This window comes from Leptonychotes weddellii, chromosome 6, assembly GCF_054177405.1.
Source record: "Leptonychotes weddellii isolate Sample4059 chromosome 6, ASM5417740v2, whole genome shotgun sequence".
In the NCBI taxonomy this organism is placed as follows: domain Eukaryota; kingdom Metazoa; phylum Chordata; class Mammalia; order Carnivora; family Phocidae; genus Leptonychotes; species Leptonychotes weddellii.
In genome coordinates, this window is record NC_138374.1 from 85909050 (window position 1) to 85925179 (window position 16130).

Here is a 16130-nt window from a genome sequence, read left to right on the forward strand (position 1 = left end):
GCCATCTACGGTAGCACTTTTAATTACTGGTGAACTTGTTTCTCTTTTCCAGAATAGCCTAAGCTCTGTGAGGTTAAGGACTGCATTTTGTCCCTGACATTTAACTCATGCTTCCTATGTATTTGGTGCCTAACAAGGATGTGTTTGTTTTCTCCTTTTACAGAATTAATTTTACATCTGTTACACCAAACAGCATTTTAAACACTGACCTATATAAACTCCCTAATAAGATAAAGCAAAGACAAAAGCATCATCTTAGAAACAACACCATCACTTAACAGTCTTCAAGCGTTATTGCAGTTTAACTTTCATAATTTTGACAACGTAGACAACTAGTTTTAACAAAGAACACTTAAGCAGATATGACTGCTCTTTATTAGGTAAGAATTTTACCGACGTTACCTATATTACGGTGGAGCTGATCTTCCCCAGGCTGTACGGTGCGGGGAAACCTGTGGCCCTTTCCGCTGCCCTTGCGGCCCGCACGTGTCAGCCCTGGCATCTCCCAGTGCTGGGGGACTGGTTTGGTGATGCATGGGGGTGGGGGTGGGGGGCAGGATTTCTTCTGAGAGCTTTACGGCGTGGACCAGTGAGGATAACTTCTGAGATTTTGTATGTGGAATCCTCACCAACCCTGTAAGACCTGGGGACTCTCAGAGCCACGTAGCGGGGTCCAGCTCGCTCCTGGGCAACCCCAAAGGCTTCGAGCAGACGGGGTTACACCGCGCTGGCCAGGCCTGCCATGGGTGGCGCCTTAGGAACTGGGCGTCTGCGGCCGCCGTGCCCCGGAACCGCCCGTGCGACCTGGCCTGGCCGGGTGGGCGGGGCCGGGAGTGCGGAGTGGGGGGCCACCTGCACCCCCACCCCCGGTCCGCAGAGCCGAACCTCCTGTGCGCTTGGGAGCGCCCATCTTGGCTTCGCTTCAGCGGATGGCCGCTGCCAGCCGGGGAAGGTCGACAAGTGTTGATGGAGTGGTGTTTTGATTTTCACATTTTCTTCTATTAATGTACTTCTAGTGGAAGAGGAGAATGACCTTGTATCCTTAGGAGAGCCTGGGGTTATCACAAAATGAAAATATGCCATGGCCCATGTAATCTAAAATTAGTAATTATGAATTCTTTATTCTCTTTCGTAACGCACTGGTGTTTGTTTTATACATCAAATATTTAAAATTATACAACTTTGAGTAAAATTTACTTTCCAAGGAGATCTAGTTGATCTCCCGCCATGAGAAACACATAGGGAAGTGAAAAGAGTTCTGTCTCTGGAACTGGACAGATCTGGGTTGGAATCTTGGTTTTGCCATTTACTGGCTGTGGGCCAATGGGCTAGTTATTTAGCGTCTTTGTAGTATTCTACAGAATAATTTATTTCGTTTAACAAGTTTATGCATAGCATATATTTTCTGAATGCTTACCGTTTGCAAGGCACTCTTCTGAGTTTGTGTTGGTAATGGCCATAGTGCTTGCCTTTATGGAGTATCCCATGTGCCAAGGTTCTCTTCTCTGTGGCTGTTACACATTTGCTCTCTTTCCCTCTGTGGCTGTTACACATTTGCTCTCTTTCCCTAGCTAATTTCCCTTCCACTTAGCAGAGCTTCAGTGACAGCCAAGTCTTACTAATCTGGAACCAGCTTGTATGCAGACTAACCATTGTTTAAAGGAAATAGTGCATTTTTGAAAGAATAAAAAATGATCGGCAGAAACATCTACGTATTCTAAGTGATCTCTCATTGACCCCTGTATGGTAATCAATAAATGCTAGCTGTATTTATCATCTTGGTAGTCAGATGCTTTTTCTAGCCATCTATTAGCTGTTCAGTCAGAGAGAGGGGACAGTTTGTAGTCTGGGTAAGGACTGGTCAGCTCTGGCACTGTGATCTTGGAGAGCAGAATCATAAACTTAACTTTGGTTAAGTTTACACAGTCATTTTTTAATTTGTCTCATTTCATTTGTCTAATTTATATAAATAAGTAAATTATTTGGGATATTCCCTCATCTTTTCTCTGTACCCCTTCTTAATTTCCCTTCCCTCTTTCCCCAGTTAATTGAGAGTTGGCTGGATTTTATTTTTTCAATCCATATATCCTATTCTTCAAATCCTTCCTCCCCCTTGACTTCTCATGTGACTCTTTTTTCCTGGCCCCTTAAATTTAAAAAGACAGTTGTTCTTATGATGCATTAATGCAGACTCTCCATTTGTTTCATTTTGTCCCCTCCCCCCAAATTTAAGGTGTTTTTTAAAGATTCATAAGCTAGCAAGAAATGCAAAATAAAGATGTAAAATAAAATCAAAGGCCTAATATAAAAATCTAATATTTGCTTTCAGTGGAGCATAAATATTTCTCTAAACTTCATATTAGATGGTGCAAAAAAAAAACCTAGTCCATTTATGCCCATAACATTTAAAAGCAAACACACTTTTGTTTTAAGAAAAGCACAGTTCCTTGACACTAAGATTAGAAGGAAATTTCTCCTCTGAGGCCCTATAAACAGGACCCCATGTTGTGGAATGATCAGTGGCCTCATTGTAGCAAATTTCGTAATGCCCCTCTATAGGCCAGACATAACCAGAGGACCTCAAATAAAGGCATTTATGTGGTGGAGAGGTGAGGATGATTCAAAACAGAATCTCAGCTAAAAGAGGAAGAGATTTTGGAATAATTAGAAAGGTAGAGGTAGTGTGTATCCTTTAGTCAATCTTCTATAAATATTCCTTCTCTGAACTTTATGTTGAGGAGGGAAGTGTATCTGTATTCACATTAGTACAGGAGTATTGGCAGTAAGAAGTTTTTTCAGAATAAATATTGGGCTGCGCTGGGTTTGAAATTCTGTTTGTTCGTACTTATTATTGAAGGTGGAGAGAGAGAGAAGGCGGTCTTGTTCGGGAAGACTAGTCGGCTACTCAGGTGGCCCCTCAAAGGGTGTTACCACATTGGCAGGCTCATTGGCAGGCCTCCTTCTAACCAAATACAGGATCAGACAGAAATAGAAACAATGCTTGCTGGTGTTAACCTATCAAGAGAAATATACTTGCATGGTGGACTAGAATTGTTGGCCATTCAACAGTATGTAATCTTGCTTTAGGAGAAGCCAAATTATAATCAGAAGAGTTGCTTAATGACTCTTCCTTGGTGAAGGCCAAGGAAATTAATTAATTATGCTAATAGTCAGGACATACCTTTTCTGCTGGCTAAGGTGTATTTTGCCCTGAACAGTGCTGGGCACATCCTGAAAATTTTTCTTTTCTAGGCTTCCTTTTCCTTTTGTCAGTCCAGGCACTATTCTCTAAAAACATAGTTTGCCACTGACAGAGAAAACTTGGTTAAATCGTCTACTTAAAAGGTGTTATAAATAAGGGAAAAGGTTGATATTTGATACTTGGATTACGTGTTCAACTCCTCATGTTGTCCTTGTTTGCCAAGCTGTTAAGGCATAGTTAGCTCTCAGTTCTAATAAATATGTTTATGTTGCATAGTTTTTACTGCTTTGCCAGAGTAAAAGAACATAGCTAAAAGTGCTGCCCATAGGCAGCAGTTCAGGGGGTAATTTTAATGCATAGACAGGTGTACACATGCCTAATAAACTGCTCTGGTGGCTTAATGGTCATATTTTGGCATTGTAGCCAAATTTGATACTCTCATCCCACCTTTCCCTTTTATTTTCATTCTAGCAGGTGCTGGGAATGCTAGAAGCAGAATACATAGCTGCTTGAACAACAATATGCTTTGAAAAGTGATCACTTTAATGCAGACATGAAGTTTTCTGTCAGCATTAAACCAGAGTTTAGGAGCCTGGAATGATTGAAATTGACATTAGGTAGAGGGACAGGGTGGTATTAGGGCAGTTGGCCGTCTGTTTGAAAAAAGAATTTGTGTGTCAGGGTCATTCCTTATGCCATACACAAAAATGAGTTCTGGAGAAATTAAAGATTTAAATGTTTAAAGAAAAACTCAGAAAAGTACTAGGACAAAAGTAGGGATAATTTTAATTTAGTTTTGGGAATGGAAAGCCTTTTTTTTTTTTTTTTTTAAGATTTTTTATTTATTTATTTGACAGAGAGACACAGCGAGAGAGGGAACACAAGCAGGGGGAGAGGGAGAGGGAGAAGCAGGCTTCCTGCAGAGCGGGGAGCCCAATGTGGGGCTTGATCCCAGGACCCTGGAATCATGACCTGAACCAAAGGCAGACGCTTAACGACTGAGCCACCCAGGCGCCCCATGGAAAGCCTTTTTGACGTGACCCACAACTCATAAAAGATTTGATAGATTTAACTGTGTAAAATATGTAAGGTTCTACCTGCCAAAAGAATCCACAGATATAAATAAGGTATGTGATGTGTGGAGAAAATATTAGTAGCTTATATGATAGAGTTAATTTTTTTTTTTTAAAGATTTTATTTATTTATTTGACAGTGAGAGACACAGCGAGAGAGGGAACACAAGCAGGGGGAGTGGGAGAGGGAGAAGCAGGCTTCCCGCGGAGCAGGGAGCCCAATACAGGGAGCCCGATGCAGGGCTTGATCCCAGGACCCTGAGATCACAACCTGAGCCGAAGGCAGACGCTTAATGACTGAGCCACCCAGGCACCCCTAGAGTTAATTTTTTCTTAATGTATTAAATACTCTTAGACATCCAAAATAAATGACAAATATCTCAAGAGAAAAATGGTCAAAAGGTATGACTAGCCAGTTCACTTAGGAGTATAAATGTTTCAATCCTGATTCTCAGCTGCAAAGACAGAACCTTCTTCAAGTCAGAAAGATAAAAAAATGAAAGGATGAAGAAATTGGAAGATGTGTGCTTTGGGTGGGGTAGTGGGGAAATTAACATATTAGGGGAAAGAATAGAGTTGAAATGAATTCTGGCAATTATTTAGAGATAATTTATGAGTGTGTTTTATATACTTGGTAACTTTATTGCTTTAAAGGAGGAGAAAAATACTTAACATCAGGCAGTAGTTAAGTAGTGAAGGGATTCCTGCCATTTCTGACTTAATATGTGGGACAACAGATAAGTGACTTGGGTTTATGCCTTGCCTGAGCTTGTGCAGTAATTGTTAATTTGTTCCAAGAGAAGTATCTCACAGATAATTGAAAGTCATCTGTTGTTTTAACTCCTTTTTCTTGTGCTGCTGCATAGACATCTTTAATAAATGCTTCTAGGGTCCTGATGAAGGTACTGTTTTTGGGGTGGTTTGAAGCCCTACCTGAGTTTTTCAACATTATGTTTATGGGAATTTCCATTCTGATTCAGAACTCAACTCTGGAACTTTTGAGTTAGGGGACTCCTTCCTTGTTTTGTAATGAAATTGTCACCCAGGAGATAGGAGTTAACCAGCAGTCCTCCTTCTCTCCTCTTTCTCACTGGCCAGTATAAAGCAATAACCTTGGCACAGCATCTCTTCTGTTATGACCTACTTGTCTTCTCCAGGCATGACTCCAAATGGTCTACAGAATCTTTTATCTAGTGCCCAGTGAAATAACTCCTTTAAAGAGGAGTCAGAAATCTCCTTGCTTCTAGGTACTGCTGGGTTGTAAACATAGTGATATCAGCAAAGTTAATTGAGCAGATGCAGTGATGCTGTTTTAAGAATTTTAAAGCAAAATTTGCTATAAGTAGATAAGTTAACAGCAAGTTTTGTTGCTTGAGCTAAAAAATTAATTAACAATCTCAATTGGCGGTATTAGCTTAAGATGGAATGGTTCTGTGTTATATAAAATAATTTATCAGGTTTGTTTTTAGCTCATGTGCCAGTCACTGTTTTTGTTTTTTGCCTCATTTAATCCTCACCTCAGCACTACAATGTACTTAATGTTATCTGTGTTTTATAGATGTGGAAACTGAAGCACAGGGAAGTTATGTAATTTTCCAGTGTTAATGAGGAATTGATGAACTTAAAATAATTTAAGAGTATTGCTTCCAGTTTCCAGCTAACTTTAGTTGACTTCCTTATTTGATTGGTTAAGGAAGATATTAACAGCAGAAAATCTGTTACTGTCAATTGCTTTTTTCAAAGATTTGGAAATGAAATTATCTGTTGAGTGTTTTTTAGGAATAATTACGCATTTAAGCGCTGCTTACTCCTTTGCACTTGTATAAAGTATTGTGGACATTAATTGTGGGTGAAGTAAGAAGCACCAGCTTTAATACTTTTTGTTTGGGGCATTGAGGTATCAATTCTGAGTTGTTCAGCTTATCTAGTGACAGTCAAAGTAAATGCCATGAATGCAACTTTCAGCACTACAAACAGTGATAGAAGAGAAACAGTAGGACATGGACATCTTTAAAAAGTATGTGTGTGCCAAGCTTTATGATCTGGACCTCTTGGAAGAGCTGTTTGCCCTTGATAATTCTGAAAGACTGTTAAAACTGGTATTTGAAAAACAGAATGAAAAGCTCATGGTGTAAGAACCCAAATCACAGAACTTTCTTAAACTGGTGACATGTCGAAACAGTAAATGCTTGAGTCTATGTCACAAGATGGTCTGAGCTATAGAATTGACTAGATTTTGTCCTGAGATAGATGAGAAAAACAAATGGATGCTTTTTTTTTCCATAGCTTAACTTTTACTTATGTACCCTTTATGTAAAATTAATCCAGATCAGGAACCACAACTTAACTGATTTATGTGGACCCAACTTTTCATATTTGGAATTGTTACTTGCTTTTATTAGCAGAGTAACAAAAAATGAAAAACCTTCATGAGTTTGTAGTAATTGTTTTGCTGTGAATTGAAACTTTGGATATAGTAATATATTTATGATATCTGCTTTTGATAGGATAAATATACCTCTACATGAATAATCAATTAAGAAAATGGTCTATCAGTCATACTTATTAATGTGCAAACATAATCTCTCTCTTTCTCTTTCTCTCTCATTCCTTAGTATCCCAAAATGAATTCTTTCTTTATTTGTGTTGAATTTTGAGGAATTGTCTCTGAGTTGAGAAAGGATCTGTTATTCTTTAGTGCTTCTATATAACTTACGTTTGCCTGCTGCTGCTTTCATCTCTACTTTATTTTTTAACTTGGGGCATTATTGCATGGTAATTAAGAATACTAGCCCAGGAATCTGACAAATTGATGTTTGAATATCTGACCAGTAACTTTCTTCCTTCAGCAAATATTCCAATGCTTACTGTGTGTCAGACATTATTTTAGGCACTTAAAAAAAAGAAAGAAAGAAAGAAACTAGGCTCTGAGAATTTACCTGTAAAAATCCTTCCTTACATAGCTATGTTTAGTATTAAATGTGGTAATAATGTACATAAATTGCTGAGCACATTGCCTGGAAATTGGAATCCAGAAATTTTTCCTACCCCAGAACCTGTAAATTTATATAAGCTCTTTCTTCTTATTATTTTCAGATCTTTTGATGACTTGGAACCTCATGGTAAAAACGCAAGTGTAAACAAGTGCTGTAATTTTTAATGTGTCATACAAAGTTACAAACATACAAAGCAAATGATTATCCATATTTAAAAAGGATCCTTTGATTTTAAAATGTTGTCAATAGATAAGCAGTAAACTGTGGAAGACAAAGTTTTCTGATATCAAATAAAACAACAAAGTCAACACCATGTTTAGTGTTACATAACTCTTATTCTTTGCAAAGTAGATTTTAGTTTTCATTTTATTTTTTTAAAAGATTTATTCCAGGGCGCCTGGAGAGAAAAGAAAAATGTTAAGAAAATCATAAGGAAGAGAAAACACATTTACAGTACTGTACAGATATTTATTGAGAAAAAATCCGCATATAGGTGGGCCGGGCCAGGACAGGAGTGAGGGGCCTGGCTGGGGAATGGCCATGTTCTGCAGCCTGGTGGCCTTGGCTCAGCAGGGGCAGCTGCAGGGTGACCTGAGGCAACAGCAGCTACTGACCTCCAGAGTGGGATACTGCACCTTGCAGGGATCCTAATATTACATATTTATTACATAGCCGTTTTCCAGTGGCATCTTTAAGGAAATGACACAAACATAACAGGAAGAATAGCAAATGTTATAAAAGCCAAAACATCTCTGAAATTTATCATAGCTGCTGTGAGAACACAAAGCACAATTTTGTCCTAGTCATTGAACCTTCATGTCATTAGTAGGAGGAAAGAATGCAGGTACTTAGGGTACTTGATTGACAGATGGAAAAATAGCATCTAACATTTGCATTATCCTGTAGGACCTGAGAAGCCAGAATGCTTGGTTTCTTGTCCAAATTTTGGAAAGTTCCCACTACCCATTTTGCCACTGTTACTTCTGTGGTCTTAATCTCTATGGGCAAAAATTTCCTTATCTGGTAAATGGGGCCATGATGAAGAAGGTTCTATCTATCTTCAAAATGTCTTAAGATGCCCTGCATTGGGGTAGAAAGAAAATGAATGACCAAAGCTATGATAAATCTTGCCATTTAAAAAATAATAGATATGAAAAATCTTGTTCAGACTAAATGATTGATATACACAATTTTATAATAAAATCTTATTGCAGTTTTTAGAAATTATTTGGGTCATATAATGGATTTTAGTCATATTGGAATTTGAAACATTTTAGCAACCATTTAAAAAATTATTACCCAAAATTCCTTCTCTTTGAGAGTTGAATTCAAGAGTTGCATGATCTTCTGACTGATGGAGCCAGCTAGGAACCCCTGGAAAGATACTTTAAAATGTTTCTGGGGGCGGGGGGGGGGCACCTGGCTGGCTCATTGGGTAGAGCATATGACTCTTGGTCTGGAGATTGTAAATTTGAGCCCCACAATGGGTGTAGAGATTACTACTTAAAAATAAAATCTTTAAAAAAAAAGTTTCAGAATATGAAATATAGTTAGATTTTTGGTTCAGGAAGGCCCTCCAATGACACTACTAATGTACCTCAGTTATAGCAAAGGACAGAACTTTGTATGTTCTTCTCTGGCTTATTACCAAGTTCATATATCCTTTCTAGAGTATATGCAAGAAACAGATCTGTTTTTTGCAAATATATAAAATAAATAAAAACAGTTGAGAAATTGTAGATAAGCTTGTCTCAATTTGATCAAGCCTTCAATTCTAGAGATTTGCCAAGATGGAGGATTAGAAGCAGAAATTGCAGATAGCAGTATAGTAATAACTCAGGAAATGACTATAGTACTAAATTTTGTGTACCAAAATTATATTTAGTGAATTATTTTACTTTCTTGTATATTTTTTAAAGATTTACTTATTTATTTTAGAGAGAGTGCAAGCGAGGGGAGGGGCAGAGGGAGAGGGAGAGAAGCAGCCTCCCTGCTGAGCAGGGAACCTGATGTGGTGCTCAATCTCATGACCTGACCCGAAATCAGGAGTCAGTCACTTAATTGACTGAGCCACCCAGATGCCCCTACTTTCTTGTATTTTTTAAATTTAAGGTGAATACAGTTGCAGCAAATGAGCCCTTCTATCAGATTTACTGTTGCTGAGAATGTTGTCCTTAAATTACTTTGTATCCTTTTTATGAAGACCCATCTAAGAAGTATCTTTTAGATCCTAAATGTCTGAAAAAAGTTTTGCTTTTCTTGAGGAATAGAATGCTGTTGTACCCTGACCCCCACCCTCCCCAGGCAAAGTTCAGGACATGGAACAATTTTTTCTTTGCTTTAGCTGGTAGGATTCTTAGTGCCAAATTATGCATTAGTTTAATAACTACATATTTACATTCTAATTTTATGCTTGTTTTAATCTTCGATTTTTAAAAAATTTCCTTTTTTCTGTGTTTTATACTTTTTTCCTTAAAAAATCTTTTTGAATGAGGTTGTTCTTAAAATATTTTTTAATTTTAATTTTATTTTTAATTTTTTTAAGAGGGGAGGAGGGGCAGAGGGAGAGAGAATCTTAAGCAGGCTCCAAGTCAGGGCTCGATCTCACAACCCTGAGCATGACCTGAGCCGAGATGAAGAATCAGACATTTAACTGACTGATCCACCCAGGCACCCCTGTTCTTATATTATTTTTGATAAACAGAAAAAATTCTCAGCCTCACAAATAATCAACAAAATGGTAATTATAGCAACATTGAGAAATATTTTAAATCAAATTATAAAAAATGAAAGTAATGAATTTCAGTACTGATTGACTCAGATGCAGTGAATTGGGTGCTTTCATATACTTGGTGGAATGAAAATCTATACAGCCTTTTTATAAAGCCAAAACATCCATATATTTTGATCCAGTAATTTAACTTCTTGAATATATCCTAAAGAAATTCCCTAAATTTGGGGTAAGCTTTATGCACAAAAATGTTTATATACCCTTTATTTAAAAAGGTTAAAATTGAGAAACCACCCAAATGGAAATGTTAAGTAAATTATTATTTATCTATTTGATGGAAGGAGTAACAGCATTTTTAAAAACCATCAAAACAGAACAGTAATGCCAGCTAACATTAATTAGGCATCTTACTGTGTGCCAGGACTATGCTAAGCACTTTCTCTTTTCATCTTCACAGCAACCTTATGAGGATAGGTAGTGTTATTATTACTCTGTTTTATAGACAAGGAAACAGGCTTGGGGAGCTGGAGTAACTTGTTCTGGGATCACCCAGCCACTAGGTGGTAGAGCCTTGAGTCTGATTTCTGTAGCTGCACTAGGAGCCACTTGCCATGGTACCTTCCTAATGAGAGGAGTTGTTGGGGAAGCAAAGCCTAAAATTTATTTAATAAAGAGTAAATAGAAGATAATATCTATAGTTTTTAGATCTGGAAGGGATTTGAAGTCCCTAAGACTCTCCTCCCTCATGTAGAGAGGAGTTAAGTTACTTTGACCCAAGGTCTTATAGTTAAAAGAAGACTCCAGATTTTAGATTTCCAAGTAAAATGTGTTTGCTTTTATATAGTGACTCGTTAAAATATTGAAATTTATTGATTTTCTGTATCTCCTAGCACTATGTGGAAGACAAGAAGACCCTATTTTTTATTTCCCTTTTGCTTTTATGTTGATAGTTCCTTTTGTCAGAGTTTTTCTGTTTCTCATGGGCTAATAAAAATGAGGTGTTGCTACTTAAAAAAAAAAAAATGATGTGAGGGGCGCCTGGGTTGCTCAGTCATTAAGCGTCTGCCTTCAGCTCAGGTCATGGTCCCGGGGTCCTGGGATTGAGCCTCGCATCGGGCTCCCTGCTCCGCGGGAAGCCTGCTTCTCCCTCTCCCACTCCCCCTGCTTGTGTTCCCTCTCTCTCTGTGTCTCTCTCTGTCAAATAAATAAAATCTTTTAAAAAAATTAAAAATAATAACAATTTAAAAAATGCATTTATAACTTTAGTTCCCATTAAAAACATAAGTTAGTTGGGGTGCCTGGGTGGCTCAGTTGGTTAAGTGTCCAACTCTTGGTCTCACGGTCATGAGTTCAAGCCCTGCACTGGGCTCCAAGCTGGGCATGGAGCCTACTTAAAGACAACAACAAACCATAAGTAAGTTGATAACTGTGAACAAATGGTGCTTTAAATTTAATGCTAAATGTAACTTTGTGAGTAAACCAGGTTATATATACATTATTCAATTTTTATATCTCCAAATTTTAAAATGAATTTGGATTTATAAAGGACCTTTATAATACAGTGCATAAATTTTAATCTTTACCTAAATTTCATTTTCTCTTCCCAACTTTTCCCTCTTTCAGATCTCTTTCTCTTTCCCTCTTTTTGTTTATTGTTTCAAATTTTCTGAAAATATTACATCCCCAATTGAATTTCAGTTTTGAGCTATATAGTACTTATGAGGCTTCTATTTTCTTAGTAGCTGGGAACATGGGATTTTGTAAGTTCTCTTTTTTCCTACCCCTAATATTATGATCTAGGATACATACTCTACAGTTAACTTGTGGGTAGGAATTCTGTTGTTGGTCAGTAATGTAAGTATAATAAATCTTTATGACTTATTGGACAAGAAAAGGAAAACTAGCTTGGCTTTGATACATGTTTTACATACGTATATTGAAAAGATGTGCTTAAAAAGTTAGCTTAAACAAAAAGTGCAGATACAGTAATTACAGCACACAGTCAAACCATTCATATTTTGAATGTTGTTTAAATTTTTCTGCTGCCTTTAGGGGTTTTTTTGAGGTTTATGCAGAGAGAGAACAATGGACACTGGTCAGTTTCTGATCACCAGTGAGGGTGAAGTATCAATTTCTGGTAATAGAATGCACTATGGTTTATGAAAAGTCGTGTGGTTGGAAGTTGTATATTTTGCTTTCCAAAGTATATAACAGTTTTACTTCTTTTAAACCATTATCAGATTTATTTCGGAAAGACTTAGTTGTTTGAGTAATATGTGTGTAAGTTGTTTGAGTAATGTGCTTATATATTCTGAATTTAGAAATATTGCAGAAATTTGTGTGTGGTAATTCTTTGGAGTGCAGTGCTCTTTAAGGACTTGGGGTAATTTTCTTAACTTAAGAGTTTAACTGTAGCACATTTTATAAATGATAGACATTAAGTTAGTAGATGAACTTGTTTGCTCTCTTGCATAAAACAATCCTCTAAGACTAGAATAGCTGATTTATTCATTTATTTTAATGAATTTATTTTAATTCATTGTTATCCATCGAGTACAATGTTATACTGATTTACATACATCACTTATTCTTAAACCCCCTGAACTTTAATCAGAAAAGACAGCTCCCATCCTGGAAGAACTCACAATTCAGTTTGGAGGAGGGGGAAGACAAATGTATCAATGAAAATTATAATACCCTGATAGATACTGTGAGAAAGTAAACCCCGTGTGCTCTGGACAAACAGAAGAGATTCACTTAACCCAGTTATTTAGCAAGGAGGAGGGAGAAGAAGAGCCAGGGGAGATGTGTCAAAGAAGACCCAGAAGGCTAATGGAAATTAGGTTGGGGATATGGGGGTCAGGGAAGTCCATTACATTCTCTGTAGTGCACTGAGCACAAGAATATCTAAATAGCATTTTAAGTTTTTAGCCAGAAGAATAGCTAACATTCCTGCTTATTATGCGCCAGTCACCATTCCAAGTATGTTCTGTGTATTAACTAGTTTCATTTTCACACCACCCTGTTACATAGGTATTATAATTATCCCCATTTTACAGATGAGGAAACTGAGGCACAGAAAGATGCAATGACTCGTCTAGGAAATAACATGGCTAGGAAGTTGAAGAGCTGGAAATCAAACCCAGGCTGTCTGATTTCAGAGTTTGGGCTTTTACTATGCAAGAAGTTAAACTATGGGTTGCATTGGAGATAAACCCCTTTTAATTAACTTGTATTTCTGAAGCAGCTATATTATTTTCGTAAAACGTGAAGCAATGGATCCTATCCATTTCTTTCTGCTTCTGGAGGAATGTTGGACATCTTTATCTTCTCCTTGCCTCCAAACTTGCCCCAGTTACCAGCCCTCTTAAACCTCAGCGTGATCCAACTTCGTTTCGGCTCCCTTGCATACCAGCCTTTTCCTTCTTTTCTTTCCTTTTCTCCAAGCTTCTTTGAATATAATGTAGACTCATAAACTCCCTTCATCTGCTATATGCCTTTAATTCCTTCCTCCACCCATTGAAATCTGGGTTCTAAAGAGAGATTCATGAGGACACTTACTGGATTTTGGAGGACCAGCCTGTAGGGCTGTGCCTTCTATTTTTAATTTTGCTAATAGTGCTTGGAAGCCCAAAGTGTATGAGTGGAGAAGGCAGTCAGATGGAATCTGCCAGGACTGGGAGCTTTGTTGGAATGTACAGCAGAAGGACAAGGAAGCAAGGGAGTAGAAAATATTGACAAGAAAGTCATTAATGGACCTTGTGGTCTCCATGGAATTGAGATGGAAGTGAAGAAAGGAGCAAATTAATGGTCTCTGGGAACGTGGAGGGCAGGAGGTCTGCCTAACTGACTTGTTGAGTTGGAGAATAGTAGGTCTTTAATGGGATTGAGGGCGTGACAGATCCAGGAGGAGTGGGGTTGCATTGAGAGAGTTTAAGGTGCTAGAGGAAGAAGAGTTCTGGGTGGTGATGGGGTTCAAGATCTGGCCATAGGTGTGAGTGACAGGATACTGATCCCCTAGGGTGTGGAGGGGCCTTGTGTGTGCAGTGAGCACTGTGATGAGCCATGAAAGAATGAATGCAGAATTTCCAAAAATGCTCTTTATTATCTCTGCCCCTTGCTAGCTGTTAGATGGTAGATACTCATTTTATTAATGGGGATATGTTTACTTTTGTAATTGACATTTCATTTTTGTTTGCATAGAATAATGCAAAGGCTTCGGTGACAAGGAACATTATTTGTATGATCAGATTGTTGTGCCTTCTTTTTGGTATATTTCCTAGCATAACTACTCATGTTAGCAGTGTTTTAACCTTATCTGTCATTCTGGGCATCTGTTATGGCATTTTTTCCCCAAAAATCAAAGACGAGAAAAGGATATGAGATGAAGATGTGGATGGACACTCATCTTTAGTTCAGAGTGTTTGAATTATGCTGATAGGTTTGGGGAATGTTCACCTGGATCAGGTAGAAAGAAAGCAGTAATCACGGCGTGGGAAATATTGTTGTTTTCTTTTTGTTGTTCTTGTATGTAGGTTCTTATCAGAATTTGAATTATGGTGTTTAAATTTTAGTAAAAATGGAAAATGATGCCCAACAGTACTTTTATTTTTGAGGATGTCACCACAGGAACATCAGGAAAAAATGTAATCTTATGTTTGAGAGAATTAGTTTATTGTTAGCCTCCCCCTGAAAGGATAGTACTTTGGGACGAAACATTGATGTACATAAGCAACAAAGGTACTAGTACAGTCTGTTGGTTTTCTATGAGCTTTGGGCATAACTGTACCTTTAGTAGATTCTGGAAGCCCCCACCCCTTTTTTTAGTTAAGTCAACAGAGTGCATCAAACCGACTCTAAAAAGTGGTTTCTTTTTTTTTTTTTTTTTAAAGATTTTATTTATTTATTCATGAGAGACAGAGACAGAGAGAGAGAGGCAGAGGGAGAAGCAGGCTCCCAAGGAGCAGGAAGCCCGATGCGGGACTCGATCCCAGGACCCTGAGATCATGACCTGAGCCGAAGGCAGACGCTTAACCATCTGAGCCACCCAGGTGCCCTAAAAAATGGTTTCTAGTAATCTCAAACAGAGGAACTCTTAAGTGCCTGGAATATATTACATACTTCAATTTTCTGGTGTACTAGAGCATTATTTTAAAAATATATCTTAATAACACCCTGTCTACTTTTATTGTAAGTTATTTTATTTCTTCAAATTTTGTTACCTTTCCTACTTAGGTTTAGATTAGATTAAAAATGAATACGCAGACTTTATTTTGCTAGGATTCTATAAAAACAAATTACTGTGTTATTTTAGTAGTTTCAGAATTGTGTTCCTCAGGAGATTAGTAAAGATTTAACCAGCAACAGTTTCAGATAATAGTGAGATTGATGTGTGTGTGTGAAACAGAGAGAGGTATTATAAGAAAATCTCATGAGCAGACTATGAAGTTTTTAGCTTTAAAACTAATCTTGAATTCTGGGGCGCCTGGGTGGCTCAGTCGTTAAGCATCTGCCTTCGGCTTGGGTCATGGTCCCAGGGTCCTGGGATCGAGCCCCGCATCGGCCTCCCTGCTCTGCGGGAAGCCTGCTTCTCCCTCTCCCACTCCCCCTGCTTGTGTTCCCTCTCTCTCTGTGTCTCTCTCTGTCAAATAAATAAAATCTTAAAAAAAAAACAAAAAAAACTAATCTTGAATTCATTTGTACCTCAGAAAATTAGAGACAATATTTATCAATATTTTCCTGAGTATGGAGAGAAACAGAATTTAGAGAGAGTTTTAATTAATGCTGGTGGGAAATTTTAATTTTGATTTTCTTTCATGTTCTCTCCGTATCAGATACTAGGAAAATAGCATTTTTCCATTAAAAGGTCATACTTAGAAATTCTCCTGGTTTGACAGCTTGAGCTTGTTGTTCTGACTATAGGGTGTTTCCTGCTTGACATAATAGGCTTTGAAAAGTGAGTGAAGACATCATACCATTTTTTGTCATCACTGAATATATGGTGTGACAAGCTTCATGATGTATAATGTAAAATACTTTTCTGTATTTTGTCATTAAGAGACAAGTATGAGAAAATAGATATGACCTAAGATAATATTAAACTTTTCCTATTTCTTCTTGATACATTG

At 37.7% G+C, this 16130-nt stretch overlaps 1 protein-coding gene across 6 annotated transcripts in view; it reads left to right on the forward strand.

Moving 5' to 3' along the window:
- The window catches only part of POU2F1 (POU class 2 homeobox 1), a 183415-nt gene that overhangs the window by 14931 nt on the left and 152354 nt on the right, over positions 1 to 16130 (forward strand). For 3 of the 6 annotated variants that reach the window (XM_081824530.1, XM_081824527.1, XM_081824531.1), the window contains exon 2: positions 7372 to 7397. The exons of 2 other annotated variants lie outside the window; for them this stretch is intronic. Coding sequence is in view for 2 of the 4 variants with exons in the window: in XM_081824527.1 (XP_081680653.1) it covers positions 7380 to 7397 (18 nt within the window). In the remaining 2 variants the exon portion in view is untranslated. Of the gene's footprint in view, positions 1 to 6782; positions 7398 to 16130 lie in introns of those variants that run through there. One more of the 6 variants, XM_081824525.1, reaches the window with a different exon arrangement.